Source organism: Dichomitus squalens (genome assembly GCF_000275845.1).
Source record: "Dichomitus squalens LYAD-421 SS1 unplaced genomic scaffold DICSQscaffold_42, whole genome shotgun sequence".
NCBI lineage: Eukaryota > Fungi > Basidiomycota > Agaricomycetes > Polyporales > Polyporaceae > Dichomitus > Dichomitus squalens.
This window is the reverse complement of record NW_006766924.1, coordinates 93,137-105,619: the sequence shown is the minus strand read 5'-3', so window position 1 is coordinate 105,619 and position 12,483 is coordinate 93,137. Positions and strand designations below refer to the sequence as shown.

The 12,483-nt window shown below is 52.8% G+C and overlaps 3 protein-coding genes across 3 annotated transcripts; 1 reads left to right on the top strand and 2 right to left on the bottom strand.

Moving 5' to 3' along the window:
* Nucleotides 1–1,476: 1,476 nt before the first annotated feature.
* Nucleotides 1,477–3,004, bottom strand: DICSQDRAFT_173170 (uncharacterized protein; the record flags this gene model as incomplete). Its single annotated transcript, XM_007368968.1, has 5 exons — nucleotides 1,477–1,503; nucleotides 1,557–1,650; nucleotides 1,706–2,241; nucleotides 2,295–2,350; nucleotides 2,431–3,004. The coding sequence occupies 5 exons, from the start codon at nucleotides 3,002–3,004 to the stop codon at nucleotides 1,477–1,479; spliced, it is 1,287 nt and encodes a 428-aa protein (XP_007369030.1).
* A 1,352-nt stretch (nucleotides 3,005–4,356) lies between these two features.
* Nucleotides 4,357–7,010, bottom strand: DICSQDRAFT_173169 (uncharacterized protein; the record flags this gene model as incomplete). Its single annotated transcript, XM_007368967.1, has 9 exons — nucleotides 4,357–4,602; nucleotides 4,658–4,792; nucleotides 4,849–5,034; nucleotides 5,094–5,390; nucleotides 5,523–5,910; nucleotides 5,972–6,126; nucleotides 6,189–6,635; nucleotides 6,687–6,736; nucleotides 6,818–7,010. 9 exons carry the CDS (start codon nucleotides 7,008–7,010, stop codon nucleotides 4,357–4,359), a joined length of 2,097 nt encoding a protein of 698 aa, XP_007369029.1.
* A 505-nt stretch (nucleotides 7,011–7,515) lies between these two features.
* DICSQDRAFT_67492 (uncharacterized protein) lies at nucleotides 7,516–10,630 on the top strand (the record flags this gene model as incomplete). Its single annotated transcript, XM_007368966.1, has 9 exons — nucleotides 7,516–8,025; nucleotides 8,079–8,280; nucleotides 8,344–8,572; nucleotides 8,637–8,766; nucleotides 8,824–9,002; nucleotides 9,184–9,280; nucleotides 9,340–9,814; nucleotides 9,869–9,945; nucleotides 10,004–10,630. Coding segments are annotated over 9 exons (2,526 nt in total), but the record flags the coding sequence as incomplete, so codon positions are not given.
* Nucleotides 10,631–12,483: the final 1,853 nt, after the last annotated feature.

Below are 12,483 nucleotides of genomic sequence, written 5' to 3'. Positions count from 1 at the left end.
GCCAGTGACGCGAATGCCTCTTCTCTCTCACACTCCTCCAGACTGTTCATCAGTTCTCCTGGATGGTGATGAGGGTAGGGAGGCCAACAACAGCTGACGAAGTTGAAGCTGGACGTGTCGAAACGTGATGATTTGACAGTTCGGTAAACAGGGCGCTGGAGAGTAAGTAAGTACTATGGACCTGGCGCCCTCGGAAAGCCCCGATCCGGCGAGGGAAAAGCGCGTTCAACGGTTGCGCCGTGGAAATGGGCGTTCACCGCTGCGACAGTACTGAGCTGAACGGTTGCTCTCGACGTCCGCAACCAAGCCTGTGTATGCTGGCCCTCAACATGGGCGCCCAAGGGAAAGTCAAGCCCGTTCGGCACGTCCGATAGGTTTATAGGATCCCTGCCAAATCGCAGGTAGCCGCCTGGAGCCACACTCCCTACTCCTATCCCACGTACCGGACGAGGCCTTAGACCTTCGTCCTACCGGTGCGCTATGAGTCGATTTTTGGTTTATAAAACAGGTACCCAATATGGTAGTCAATCGCTTAAAGTGAGGACTTCCAAGTTGGACCCGCCATTCGTGCTCCCTCCGCTCCCTCACTGCGCTTGGGGGTCCACAGAGCCATGGGTATTCGGGTGGGCACTCCAAAGCCTCGTTTGTGCGCGAATGATACAGACGGCCTCTCCTCGGGGAAGGGAAAGGTGTTGTTGCCGCCGGAACCCAAACCTAAACCCCAGTGAGAACGTGCCTGAATGAGGCCGATATGGGTCGATTTCTATCGTATATAGTCGTACAACGCGAGTTTTTACGATATCTGGACTATATACGACTGTCGTCGTATTCGGTTGTATGATGCCGTCTAAGAATCCGACAGGATACGACTCCAGTCGATTTGGGTCGACGGCGATCGTCAGCAAACGTTTGCGCTCGCGATGTTTCGGGCTAGGCAATGTAGGGCAGTTCCCTTATGCAGCACGCCATTGGGTGACATTAAAGAGACATATGTATTCAGTCGTATACAGACGTCGTATGATACAATACAATACAGTCAGAATCGGGCGCGATTGGAATGACTCGTATACCACCAGGTCCAGTCGCGGATCGTTGTATGCAGTCGCTTGCGGTCGGGTCCCGCTGCACTAGTGCTGGCGACACGCAGTGTGCGTGTCCGCCTCACGGAGGCGCATCACCAAACTGAGCGGAAGGTCGTGAGATGTCGCATGCACATAGCCAGGGTCGTAGAGGGAGGTGAGACTGAGGTCGCAGCGAGGAACACGAGCAGCAAGGAACACGAGCAGCGAGGAACACGAGCAGCGAGGAACACGAGCAGCGATGTCGGGGATGAACAAGTCCAAGGGGCCAGAGGCGTTGAGGGCGAGACAAGAATCTTCGAGGCACATGAGGTAGTTATTCACTCAAGCATGTGCATGCGAGAGGCCGAACTTGGAAGGACGAGCTGGGAGGGGGGAGTAAACGAGGTCGCAAGGATCATTGTCCAGCGTGGCGGGGGGCCTTCTGTTTGGAATCTATGAGAAGAGGGTGACTGCATATGTGTACAAAGAACTTACCTGGCGATCGGCGCGAGACATGGCCTTGTAGTGCTGTTCGAAATCAGCCTCCGATCCGTGTGTCTGTGCGTACCAGTGACGTGCATGCGCCCACCTGCCGACGGGCCATTGCACGGTCAGATGACGTTCTGTATTGATTCAAGACTTACTTAGCTCCACCCAGATCAGCTGGCGGAGGCCACTGCGGTGCCTTCCGAGGAGCACGAGTTTTTTTTGAGGCCGTCACGATTGCTGACGTGGAGGGTACTGGCGGAGGATCTACGAGGCTGTCAGAGGGACCAGCATTGGCAGTGGGCAGTGCGGCTGGGGTAATGCGCTGCGTGTCGGGAACATTATGATGCGTGCCCAAGGCCTCAGAGGGTGGCTTGGGGTGCTGTAAGTGAGTTTGTGGGACTGGCAAAGCGGGATGGTCAAGGTGGGACGTGGGGGGATGCCCGTCTGACGCCGCGAGGGCGGGCGTCGTTTCAGCGGTGCACGAGGGAGGTTCAAAGGAAGGCGCCCCAGGCATAACAGACCCCTGTGCGTCTTGAAGAGCAGGAGACTCCTGGGAGGGTGGCGATGCGGTAGTTGAGGTGGTGGGCTGATCTTCAACGCGGGGAGTGGGCTGCATGGTAGAGCTGAACGAGCCAAACAACGTGATCAACATAAATTGAAAATCAGGAGATATGACATACGATGGGGATATCTAGAGCGCACAAGTTTGAGTAGCTTAGTGTCAATGAAGAGAAGAAACGTCACCAGGGATAGGAGGCCGGCAGACGCGCGCCCTTTGCCCTTGTCCGGTTGAGAGGGTGCTGGAAAGTTTACGCCACGGTGAAGTTAGCAGTGGAACATACACGTTTTTAGACGACCTTGGTGAAGAAGGGGGACGCACGGAGAGATTGTTCAGGTTCGTCGGCGCGCGTACGGGGGCGCTGGGCTGGTTTGGACGGCAGGAGGGTGACGCCGGACGGGCGCTTCGTGGCGCCACGCTGGGCCGTAGAACCAGGAGGGTTGCTGGCGGGCACGTCAACGACATCCTCCTGTACGCCGTCGTCATCGGATACGGGCTGGAAGGCAAATTTTGCATCATTGAGGTTGACAGTCCCCGTCGAAAGATTCTCCCATTTGCGCGTCACTGCATCGTAGTACATGTGTTGCATGAATAGGTTGGCCTTGGCGTTGTTGTGGCACAGCTGGAACAGGGGGAACCTCTTGCGAAGGGCGGTGTAAAATAGCTGCTGAAACCAGACGTCAGCGTCGCCCCATTTTTTGGGCATGTCACATTTTGTCGAGATCGCGAGGTTGATCAAGGTGCGCGCGAATTTGCGGGCATTGTTGATGTAGTCGCCACTGGCCGGAGTGCCGTCGACGTTTTCAATGTAGAGCGCTGTGTGATTTTCCCCAAGGGCGGACTTTTTTTTGCCTCGCACGATTGTATCGCCAATGCGTGTCGACTTCTTGTTCATGCGTTTGAACTCGTTCCATTCTCTGTCTGTATAGAATTTGATCTTACGGCGCGGCAGACGTGTTAGTGAGCAGGCATCAGGAAATCAGGGAATTGCTTAATGCGGCTTAAAACGCCCTTTAAGGCCATTAAGGCGCGTAAGTTGGCATTAAGGCCGTCTAAGGCATAAGAACTAAGATGCACCATTAAGAGCGACGGCGCCCAGTTCTGGATCGTGATAGCTCTCCGGCCTTGCCTGAGTAGATACCCCATGTAGTATACCCGTGTCCCCTATCCATCAATGTTGACGCCCAGTGAGAACCCCGTCTGTTTCCTACTATTCTGGTCTTTTTCAGCCGATTGCTGTCTGGCGTAAAGACAGAAACATGTAACAATCGCTAGAAATCGGTATCAATCGATGGAAAACGGTGGCAAAAGGCACAAAAAGCTATTTGCCGTCGATCGACTTTTCACGTCTATTTGCATCTTTTCCCCCCGATATTGGTATGTTCCGGTCTATTCAACGTCTGACAACCATATTGGGACAAATTACGACAGTACTGAGAAGTTCATATGCTTCATCCGGTTCTAGATCGAGCATGGACGAGGATATTTATAGGTGGCTACTCTACGGTACAATTCTCGGATTACATCATAGTACGCTACTCCCCGCACCTGTGCGGCGTGCCAAGCCCACGTTCAGCGACCTATCACAAAGTACTGCTGCGTTGCCTCATGTGCTCTTTGCTTCCTGTGCAGTAACCTCGTATGCGACTTACCTGTATGCTGTGCGACAGCGACTAGCCCACTCACTTGTATGTGACGTGTACAGACAGCGATGCCCCACCTGTTAGCCTCACGATGAGTGAGTGTACCTAAGTACAGGAAGGGATGGTGAGAGAAGGGAAGAAAGGGTGCCCAGACGGGAGAACGGCCATCGCCCACCTTATAAAGAGTGTCGCGAACACGGATGGCGTCATGGACGAAGGAGTCGGGGACGAGATCGAAGACCAGGTAAGAATGGATATGGTCGGATATCCGTTGGTCGGCACACAGGCAGACATATATATAATGGACATGGATGCAACAGTATATACGTCGAACACCCATTTAGTACTATCGATCGACGTCAAACGGCCCATTGTATATATAAAACTAGCCAATCGATGTATGAAATGAGCGCGTTAAACGCCGAGCTGTCATCCGAAATCGCTCAGAAAAGACGGCATTAGATAGCAATAGCCAGCAATCGTTGGTAATAGACGGGGTTTTCACTGGGGTTGACGTCTCGAGTCTCAAATGGTCTCCCCACGCACGCCGTCACTTAGCACCTTATGAGCTTAATGGTGTCTTAATGCGTCTTAATGGCCGAGCTTAATGCTCTGGCTGCGTGGACTCTGACCGAAAGTCAGACTCATTTGAGACAGCCTGAGCCCGGCCCCATTCGCGTGCGCGAGCGACGAGAGCCTTGAATCGGTGCGGCTTCGTGTCAGCAAGAGGCTTGACTGTCAACTCGTACCATTCTTCCATCATATGGCCCACGGTGTCGTAATCGAAACGCCGAAGCCCCTTCGGCGCTGCTTCTACCCCTGTATAGTAGTGCCGGAATGCGTAGTCGACCTAGTATCATGTATGTAAGCTTATAAGGATCAATGTCATAAAGGATGCAATGTACCGCTGTGCAGGCAAGTGTTAGAGCACCGATAGGGAGGCCGAGATTCTTGAAAAGCGACTTCTCTGTACGACGTACGTGCCCCGCGAATGATTGCAGCATATATCTTGATTGGAGGGCGCCAGAGGGTTCGCCGTCCTATGGTGACTGCAGTCAGTGTTCTAATGTATACTCGATGCAACAGACGGACATACCTTGCGGGTGTCAGGGTTCTCCCAGTGCGCCTCGCCGCCGTGACTGTTCGCGGATTTGGCCCAGGCCGCAACACTTTCTCTTATCACCTGTCGGGGGTTACCATGGCGGGCTTTGACGGCTTGTTTGACGGCTGCACGTGCCGAATTTGCGAAAGCACGCCGCCAGTTGTAAATAGCTTGGCGGGCCTGCAAAGCAAGTCAGTGACACCAGCGACAATTTCCGACATCGATGGACGAAAACTCACAATCTTGTATACCTGATCACTCGAATCAGCAATATAATGCTTTTCGGGGAAGAGCGCATCGAGGAGGACCTTCAAGACGTTGTCGAAATGGGCCGGGTCTTCCTCGTTCCGGTCCAGAACCCATGGGTTCTCCTCGGCACCATAGAATGCGCAAAGGGAAGCAGAAACCTGGGGCCACACGGGCTTGATCCATCCCGGGAGGTTGTCGGCGGAGAGCGACTGTTCTTCTGGCATGTCTCTCTTCGCAGTCCGCTTGGTCTTCGTAAGGCTTGAAACCTCACCGTAGAACTCCACAGTCTATAATGACGGTTGAGCAGGGAAGGTCATGTCCAAGCAGGCAAAGGAAGAAGCAGAGAGGTGTGGTGACAGTCGAGGATGTGGGTGCAGACATGACAGACGATGATAAGCGGAAATGGAAATGGGACATACCGGTGTGCTCGATGTATTCCAGCTGCCGGCAGATCCAGCGGTACCTGTAGGTCGCTCAAATTCAATGTCATCGTCCTGTAACCCACCAATCTGTTCCTCCTCTAGAACAACGGTTCCAGATTGTGATGTCTTGCTGCCTTGCAAGAATTCGTCCATACCCACCCCATGAGATGCAGGTGGTCCTAATTTGCTGAGAAGAATCGCCTTCCAGGAATCGTGCGCAGAGGTGTCGACTTGAGAGCCAGCGCGAGAAGATGTGCGAGAGATGGAAGAAGGGCGTGAGTTGGAAGATGAGGGTGGGTGAGCGACGGATAACAATCGCGACCCAGCTGGTGACAAGGCCGCCCAATCATCATTGAACGCGCTGACAGTTGGCTTCTTCGGCGGTCTATGAGGCGCGCAAGGTGGGAGTTATTAAGTGGAGAGAATGGCGGTCGTGAGAAGCGTACCTTTTGCCCCCCTCCACATCCTCAGCCCGTCGCTTTGCAGGCGTGCCAGTGTTTGCTTCACTTATGTGCACACCTTCGACATTGAGTTGGTGAGACGTCGCGATTTTCCCGAGGACTTCATTTCGACGCCGTGACTTGCGGCGGAGTTGACGTGACTAGAATAGAATGTGAGTTTGTCGCCATACTGTTGTTGAGGTTACATCTCCTGGGGACGCACCTGTGTCTCATCCTCCTCAGAAGCACGTTCTTCATATTCATCTTCTGGTTCTTCATAGATTCCGGCGAACGTGCCTTCGATGCCGTGGTGGCCAATCGCCTGGTCGTCAACTTCCATAGACGCGTCGGCAGTTGTTGTAGGCGCGCTCGAAGCGCCTTCGCGTCGGGAGTTGTGGGCAGAGACTGTGGTTCTTCCCAGGTACGCTTCTTCCTCTTGCTCTTCCAAATACCGCGCATCCTCGAGAGCTGCTAGACGGCGGGAGCCTGCCTCTTCTCGCTCATGCTGTGCGACCTTGGCCGCTTTGCGCTTCGTAGACTCGTCTAGCTTTGCTTGAGTTTCAGCGACCTTCCTAGCGTTTTCAGCCTTGTCTTCTCGCCACTTCAAGCCTGGATAGAGGCCTGGATTTCTGTCGGTATTGCTTGTTCGTGTGCCATAGGGATGACCGCGCTGATCAGCGTATCAATATTTTTTTCGTATGTAGGCAGACTTATACATTACCTTCTCAACCCTCCGGCCCAGGTCATCGGCACCGGTAGGTGTTGCATTGTCTAGTGCTTGAGGCAGAGAACTGATAGTCAGTAACACAAATCTGGTGGGCGTGGTAGACGACAATGTATGCATGTACTTACCAATGGATAGAGTGCCCTGGACATCGTGTTCGACTGTTGGAGCCTTTCCGGGCGATAGGTGAGTGGACGAGGAGGCACCACGACCACGACCACGACCACGACCACGACCACGACCACGACCACGGCCTGGGGTCGATATCGGGGTGGAAGTGGTAAGTGTGCTCGACATGTCATGCGGGGACAACGAGCTCATGACAGGTGACGGTTCTTGGGACGTCACAGAAGCCGAGGGAGAGGCACCACGACTCCGTCCGCGGCCACGGCTGCCCCGACCACGGCCAGTGCTTGCTTTGCTGGCCCCGCGAGCCATAGGTGACCAAGACAGATTGGCCGGAGATGTGGGGGTTACAAGGAGACAGACGACGCGCGGGCTGATTTTTGCCGCCCAAGGTTGCTCCCTGGTCGCATGCGTTTTATCATCTCATATCTCTCCCTGTTGCCCCCGCTTACTTTGTGTTCGTCGCGCAGCTCCTTCACCTCTTCTTCTCAACAGCTAGGATGGCTCGCTGGTGCAACCTGTGTCAGATATCTTTCGTCACGCATTGCGGTTTCACCACACATAACCGCCATGTTCACAAGAATCCAAAACCTCCTCGTCCTGCCGCCCAGGAGCCCATATTTCGATACCACCCTCATCTGAATGGTAAGCACCTATTCTTCTAGTGTGAGAGCACATACCTGACGTGATGTAAGCTCGTCCATGCGATCGAGAAGGGAACTTCCTTCCCGCAAACACTCCTCCCCCCCCGTCGGAGGGTATCAACGATTTCACGCCGTTCGAAGACCGACCGTCCTTCGAATTCGCAGAACTGCTTTTTGAGAAGATGAGATCTTCTTCGGCGGACATCAATCAGCTCCTTCAAATTCTCTCTGCAAAACGCGTCATTCAAACCAACGGCCAAGACTCGTCCAACGGCTTCTTCTCCAGCACCGACACCATGTATCACACGATCGATGACATCGACTTCGGCAACATCGAATGGAAGACGATCAAAGTCCGCTACACTGGCCCCATGGACCCAGAGGCGCACTGGATGCATGACGAGTACGAGTTCCACTACCGCGACATCGAACAGGCGTTAGTCAATATGGCCGGCAGCGCCGAATTTGAGAACAGCTGGGACTACATTCCATTCGAGGAGTATCCTGCTCAGAACAACCGTCAGTTTTCTAACTTGATGTCCGCACACTTTGCATGGAAGCAGGCTGTACGTGCACGTTCTTATGCGGCTCCTCAAAATTTACTGACAACGCCATACAGGACAAGATTGCCCAAGACCCGGCAACACATGGAGCAATGCTGTTCCCCCTCATACTTGGCGCGGACAAGACGACCGTTTCGGTTGCGACAGGACACCAGGAGTTTCATCCGGTGTATGCGTCGGCTGGCAACCTCCACAACAGCATGCGCCGAGCACATGGGGAGGCCGTGATACCCATAGCGTTCCTGCCAATTCCCAAAAGTACGTACCTACCGCTGTGCTTTCCATTCTATCTCTGATTTCGTCTGCGTACAATACTTTCAGCTGTACGTCAGCACTCCGACAGCGCTGCATTTCGCGCCTTCAAGAAACAGTTGTATCACCACGCTCTCGCCCATGTCCTCGCGCCCTTGTCGCCGTGGATGACGACCCCCCGTGTGATCCGCTGTCCCGATGGCCATTTTCGTCGCGCCGTTTTTGAAATCGGGCCTTTCATTGCGGACTATCCAGAACAGGTATACGTGTCAGGCGTCGTCTCCAGCTGGTGTCCAAAGTGTGTAGTTCAGACTTGTATGGCACTCCCTCCTCAAGCTCGAACGCTTACTCTAGTATCGCAGATGCCGTGCCCGACCAACAGAGCTAGACAAAGCGGGCCCTCCATGCTTCAGAGAGCATACAGAATGTCTCCTGGAGACATTTGATGCGCCCACTTTGTGGGACGTCTTTGGAATCGATAGCAACGTTGTTGTCTGTACCCTCATCCCTTCAACATCCTTCGTATCTCCTTATATGCATTTGCCACAGCCCTTCACCTATCGTTTTCCCCGTGCCGACATCCACGAGCTCCTGTCCCCTGATCTGCTTCACCAGCTGATCAAGGGGACCTTCAAGGATCATCTCGTCGACTGGGTGACTCAGTACATTTACCTTACCGCTGAAAGCGAAGCTGAAGCGAAGCGCATTATGGACGATATTGATCGACGGTGAGTCTGTTCCATTTGGAGCTTCCATTACACCTGAAGAGGAGGAACGCGGTATGTGCGTTCTCAATGGCCTGCCGTACCTGTATTTGAACGCACAGTGCCATGTCCTCCGGAGACAGTCGTTCAATAGAGCCATGTTCCCTCACGTATATGTGCGCATATTCTGATCTATGGCAATTAGCATAGCTGCCGCGCCCTCCTTCCCTGGCCTTCGACGCTTTCCGGACGGGCGCAACTTTTCCCAATGGACCGGAAACGATTCGAAGGCTCTGATGAGGGTAAGCACCCTTATCTCTTGAAGCGTGTCTGCAGGTGACTAATACCAGATATGTTACAGGTCTATCTTCCTGCGATTACTGGCCACGTACCCACCCAGGTGTCTGAGTGTATCGCAGCCTTTCTCGACTTTTGCTACCTCGCACGACGTCCGACTCACGACACGAAAACTCTTCACGACATGGACGTCGCCCTGACCAAATTCCACAAGCTACGCACAATTTTTGAGGACATTGGTGTGCGGCCGGATGGCATATCCCTCCCTCGACAACACGCCCTCATCCATTACATCAAATCCATACAGCTTTTTGGTTCCCCGAACGGACTCTGTTCGTCGATAACAGAGTCTAAACACATTGTCGCTGTCAAGCGACCCTGGCGATCCTCCAACGGGTTCCATCCCATCAAACAAATCCTCGCCTTCAATACTCGCCTCAGCAAAATGGCTGCCGCTCGCATGGAGTTCGGGCGATCTGGTATGCTACAAGACAATGTCCTTACTGACGCACTTCTCTCTTTTGAAGCTTTCGAGGGGCGTCAAACACAAGCCGACACCGATGCTCGATTTCAAGACGAGGCCGATGCGGCAGCTGCTCCGGGATTCGAGTCAGATACTAACATCACATTTGTAGCTCGTGCAAGTGAGTTCCTCCCGTCTTTGGTATATGTATGTGCACTGACCCGCCCTAGCATACTTCCGAAGACTCAATGATCTATAGGACGAGGCCCGCCTCCCAAAGCTTCGGGAGAACATCAGAAGATTCCTTCACGACGACAATTTTCCGGAGCTCGACCCTGGCGACGCTATACCACTCGAGCAATGTCCGTACATTGCAAAAAACCTCCGCATCGCTGTCTACCATCACGCATATGCCACGTTCCATGCTCCCAGCGAGATATCAGGTCCAGGGGGGATGCATCGAGAGGTCATCCGATGCAATCCATTGTGGCACGGTCAGTATGCTCGCTTTGATACTGTCTTGGTGAATTTACAACCAGACGGCTCCTTTTCCGACGGGAGCATTGTCGTTGCACGAGTCCTTTTATTTTTTAGCTTCATGTTCGAGGATACAAAGTATGAATGTGCTTTCGTAGAGTGGTTCCTCCTTCACAACGATGAGCCTGATGACCTTACGGGCCTGTGGGTTGTTGAGCCTGAGATACTCGGCAATGGCGAACGCGCCGTCGGTGTAATTGCCATTGATTGTATTGTCCGTGCATGCCATCTTATGCCCGTGTTCGGTACAACTCGTATACCCATTACGTTTCATTTTTCGGACACTCTAGATGCTTTCCGCACCTACTATGTGAACAGATACATAGACTATCATGCGCACGAAACCATTCATTAGCAATACATGGCTATAATACTAGTGCTACCGCAAACGAGCAAATCTTTCGAGCGACAACTCAGCTGGCTTAATGGAGCTTGGTGTCTTAATGGTACTTAGCATCTTAGCTCCTCGATTAAGGTGTTTAAGGCACTAAGTAAGTGCAAGGTTTACTGATGCATCTGGGGACCTGCGAGTAAGGCGGAGCGTACCTTGCGGAAGTCTTCTCGATGATGCTCGCAGTCGTGCCCAGGCTCCTCACCAGCTACGAGAACCTCCGTAGGATTGATGGACTCCATCATCAAGCGCTTGAGAGTGGCTGTAGACAGGTCATCCGGACATGAGCACATGCAGGCAGTCAGACGCATAGTACCTCGGTTGTCCTCTGGGGCCTCTAAGATGTTGGTGCCAGGGGCTTGATGTCTGCGAAAGGAGTGGAGGTGAGTAGAATGCACGAGACCCATCCTGCGTAACCGTCAGCGAGGCTCCCGTCAGGGTGATTTCCATTGTCGGTCGTTGGTATGACCGCACGGACTTGATCAAATTTCGGCGGTGGGGACCGCATGTGTATCTGCTTGTGGCGGACCATGACTCACTTGCCGGTGATCAAGTGCGTTTGGATGGCTGCGAGTTGGTGGCTATATAGAGGTCATGATGAGAAACTGAAGGGGTGTAGGGAAGACGTCTCCGTACCGGAATTGCAAATGCTCTTGTTCCATACGTTGCATTCGCAGCCCCAATTCGATGATTTGAAGGGATGTATGCGACTGACTAGAGGAGGCCGAAGACTGTAAGGGTTCCTATGAAGCAGTTAGTATATGCGCATATATTCAGATAGGCGGAGCTTGCCAAGCTTGGTAAGGTATTAGGGAATGCAGACTCGTACTCCAGAGATGAGTTATAGATGTGGGGAGAGGGATACTGGTAGGGGGCAACAAGGGGACTTTGCGAATTTTCAGAGTGCCGGGCAACACGCTGCGTAGCGTCGCGGGGATGTGTTTTCGGAATTGAGAAAGATGTACCATACTGATATACGTGTGAATGCGAGCGAGAACGAGAGCTGTATGGATCTGGTGGGTGAGAGCGATTATAGACTGATTGAGAGGTAGAACGAGAACGAGAACGAGGTGGGGACGGCGAGACAGAACGTGATGGAGATTGACGTTGAGACAGTGCTATCCTATGCCGCCTCTGCTGGGTCGGCGGAGGAGATGGAGTAGGTGAAGGCGCAGGCATATCTGGTGGTCTACAATAAAAATGCGGGGCACATGAGAGGAGGTTGGAAGATGTTACAGGGCTGTCTCCCGCATGAGTACACCTATGTCATATTACATAAGCACACTAATAGAGGGATTTGCGGATTGTCGTCTTCTGTCAATCCGCCACAGCACTCATCTGATCTCCGTCCTTCTCTTCGCTGCGTGTTGAACTTGGACTTATCCGGTCCGGACTACACGAGGCTATGCGTCTCCTAGCGCTTAGCTGTAGTCGCTTATGTAGTATGTTACCATATTTGGGACTCTCTGCTCGTGTACTATAGCTATGCTTCCGGACTCTTCTGGTACTGTCTAGGACAATCCGTACTACTCCAGAACGGTCTAGACAGGTCTATGCCTTACTCATCTCTTACTCATCCTATGGTGCGATACGTCGCAATTCTTTCACCATCGTATTATTCATTGCACTATGGTACATGTGACTAACCACTCTTCGATTAGTCATGGACACTTCTCTGTAGTATATAAGGACTTCAGATTGCGTCCTCCCTCTTCAGTCTTTCCTTACTGACTGAAGAGTGAGTACTTTGTTACCTTTACCTCTAACTTGTAGTTACTTACTTAACCTTTGTAGTCTTGCTTCGACTCTAGGTACAG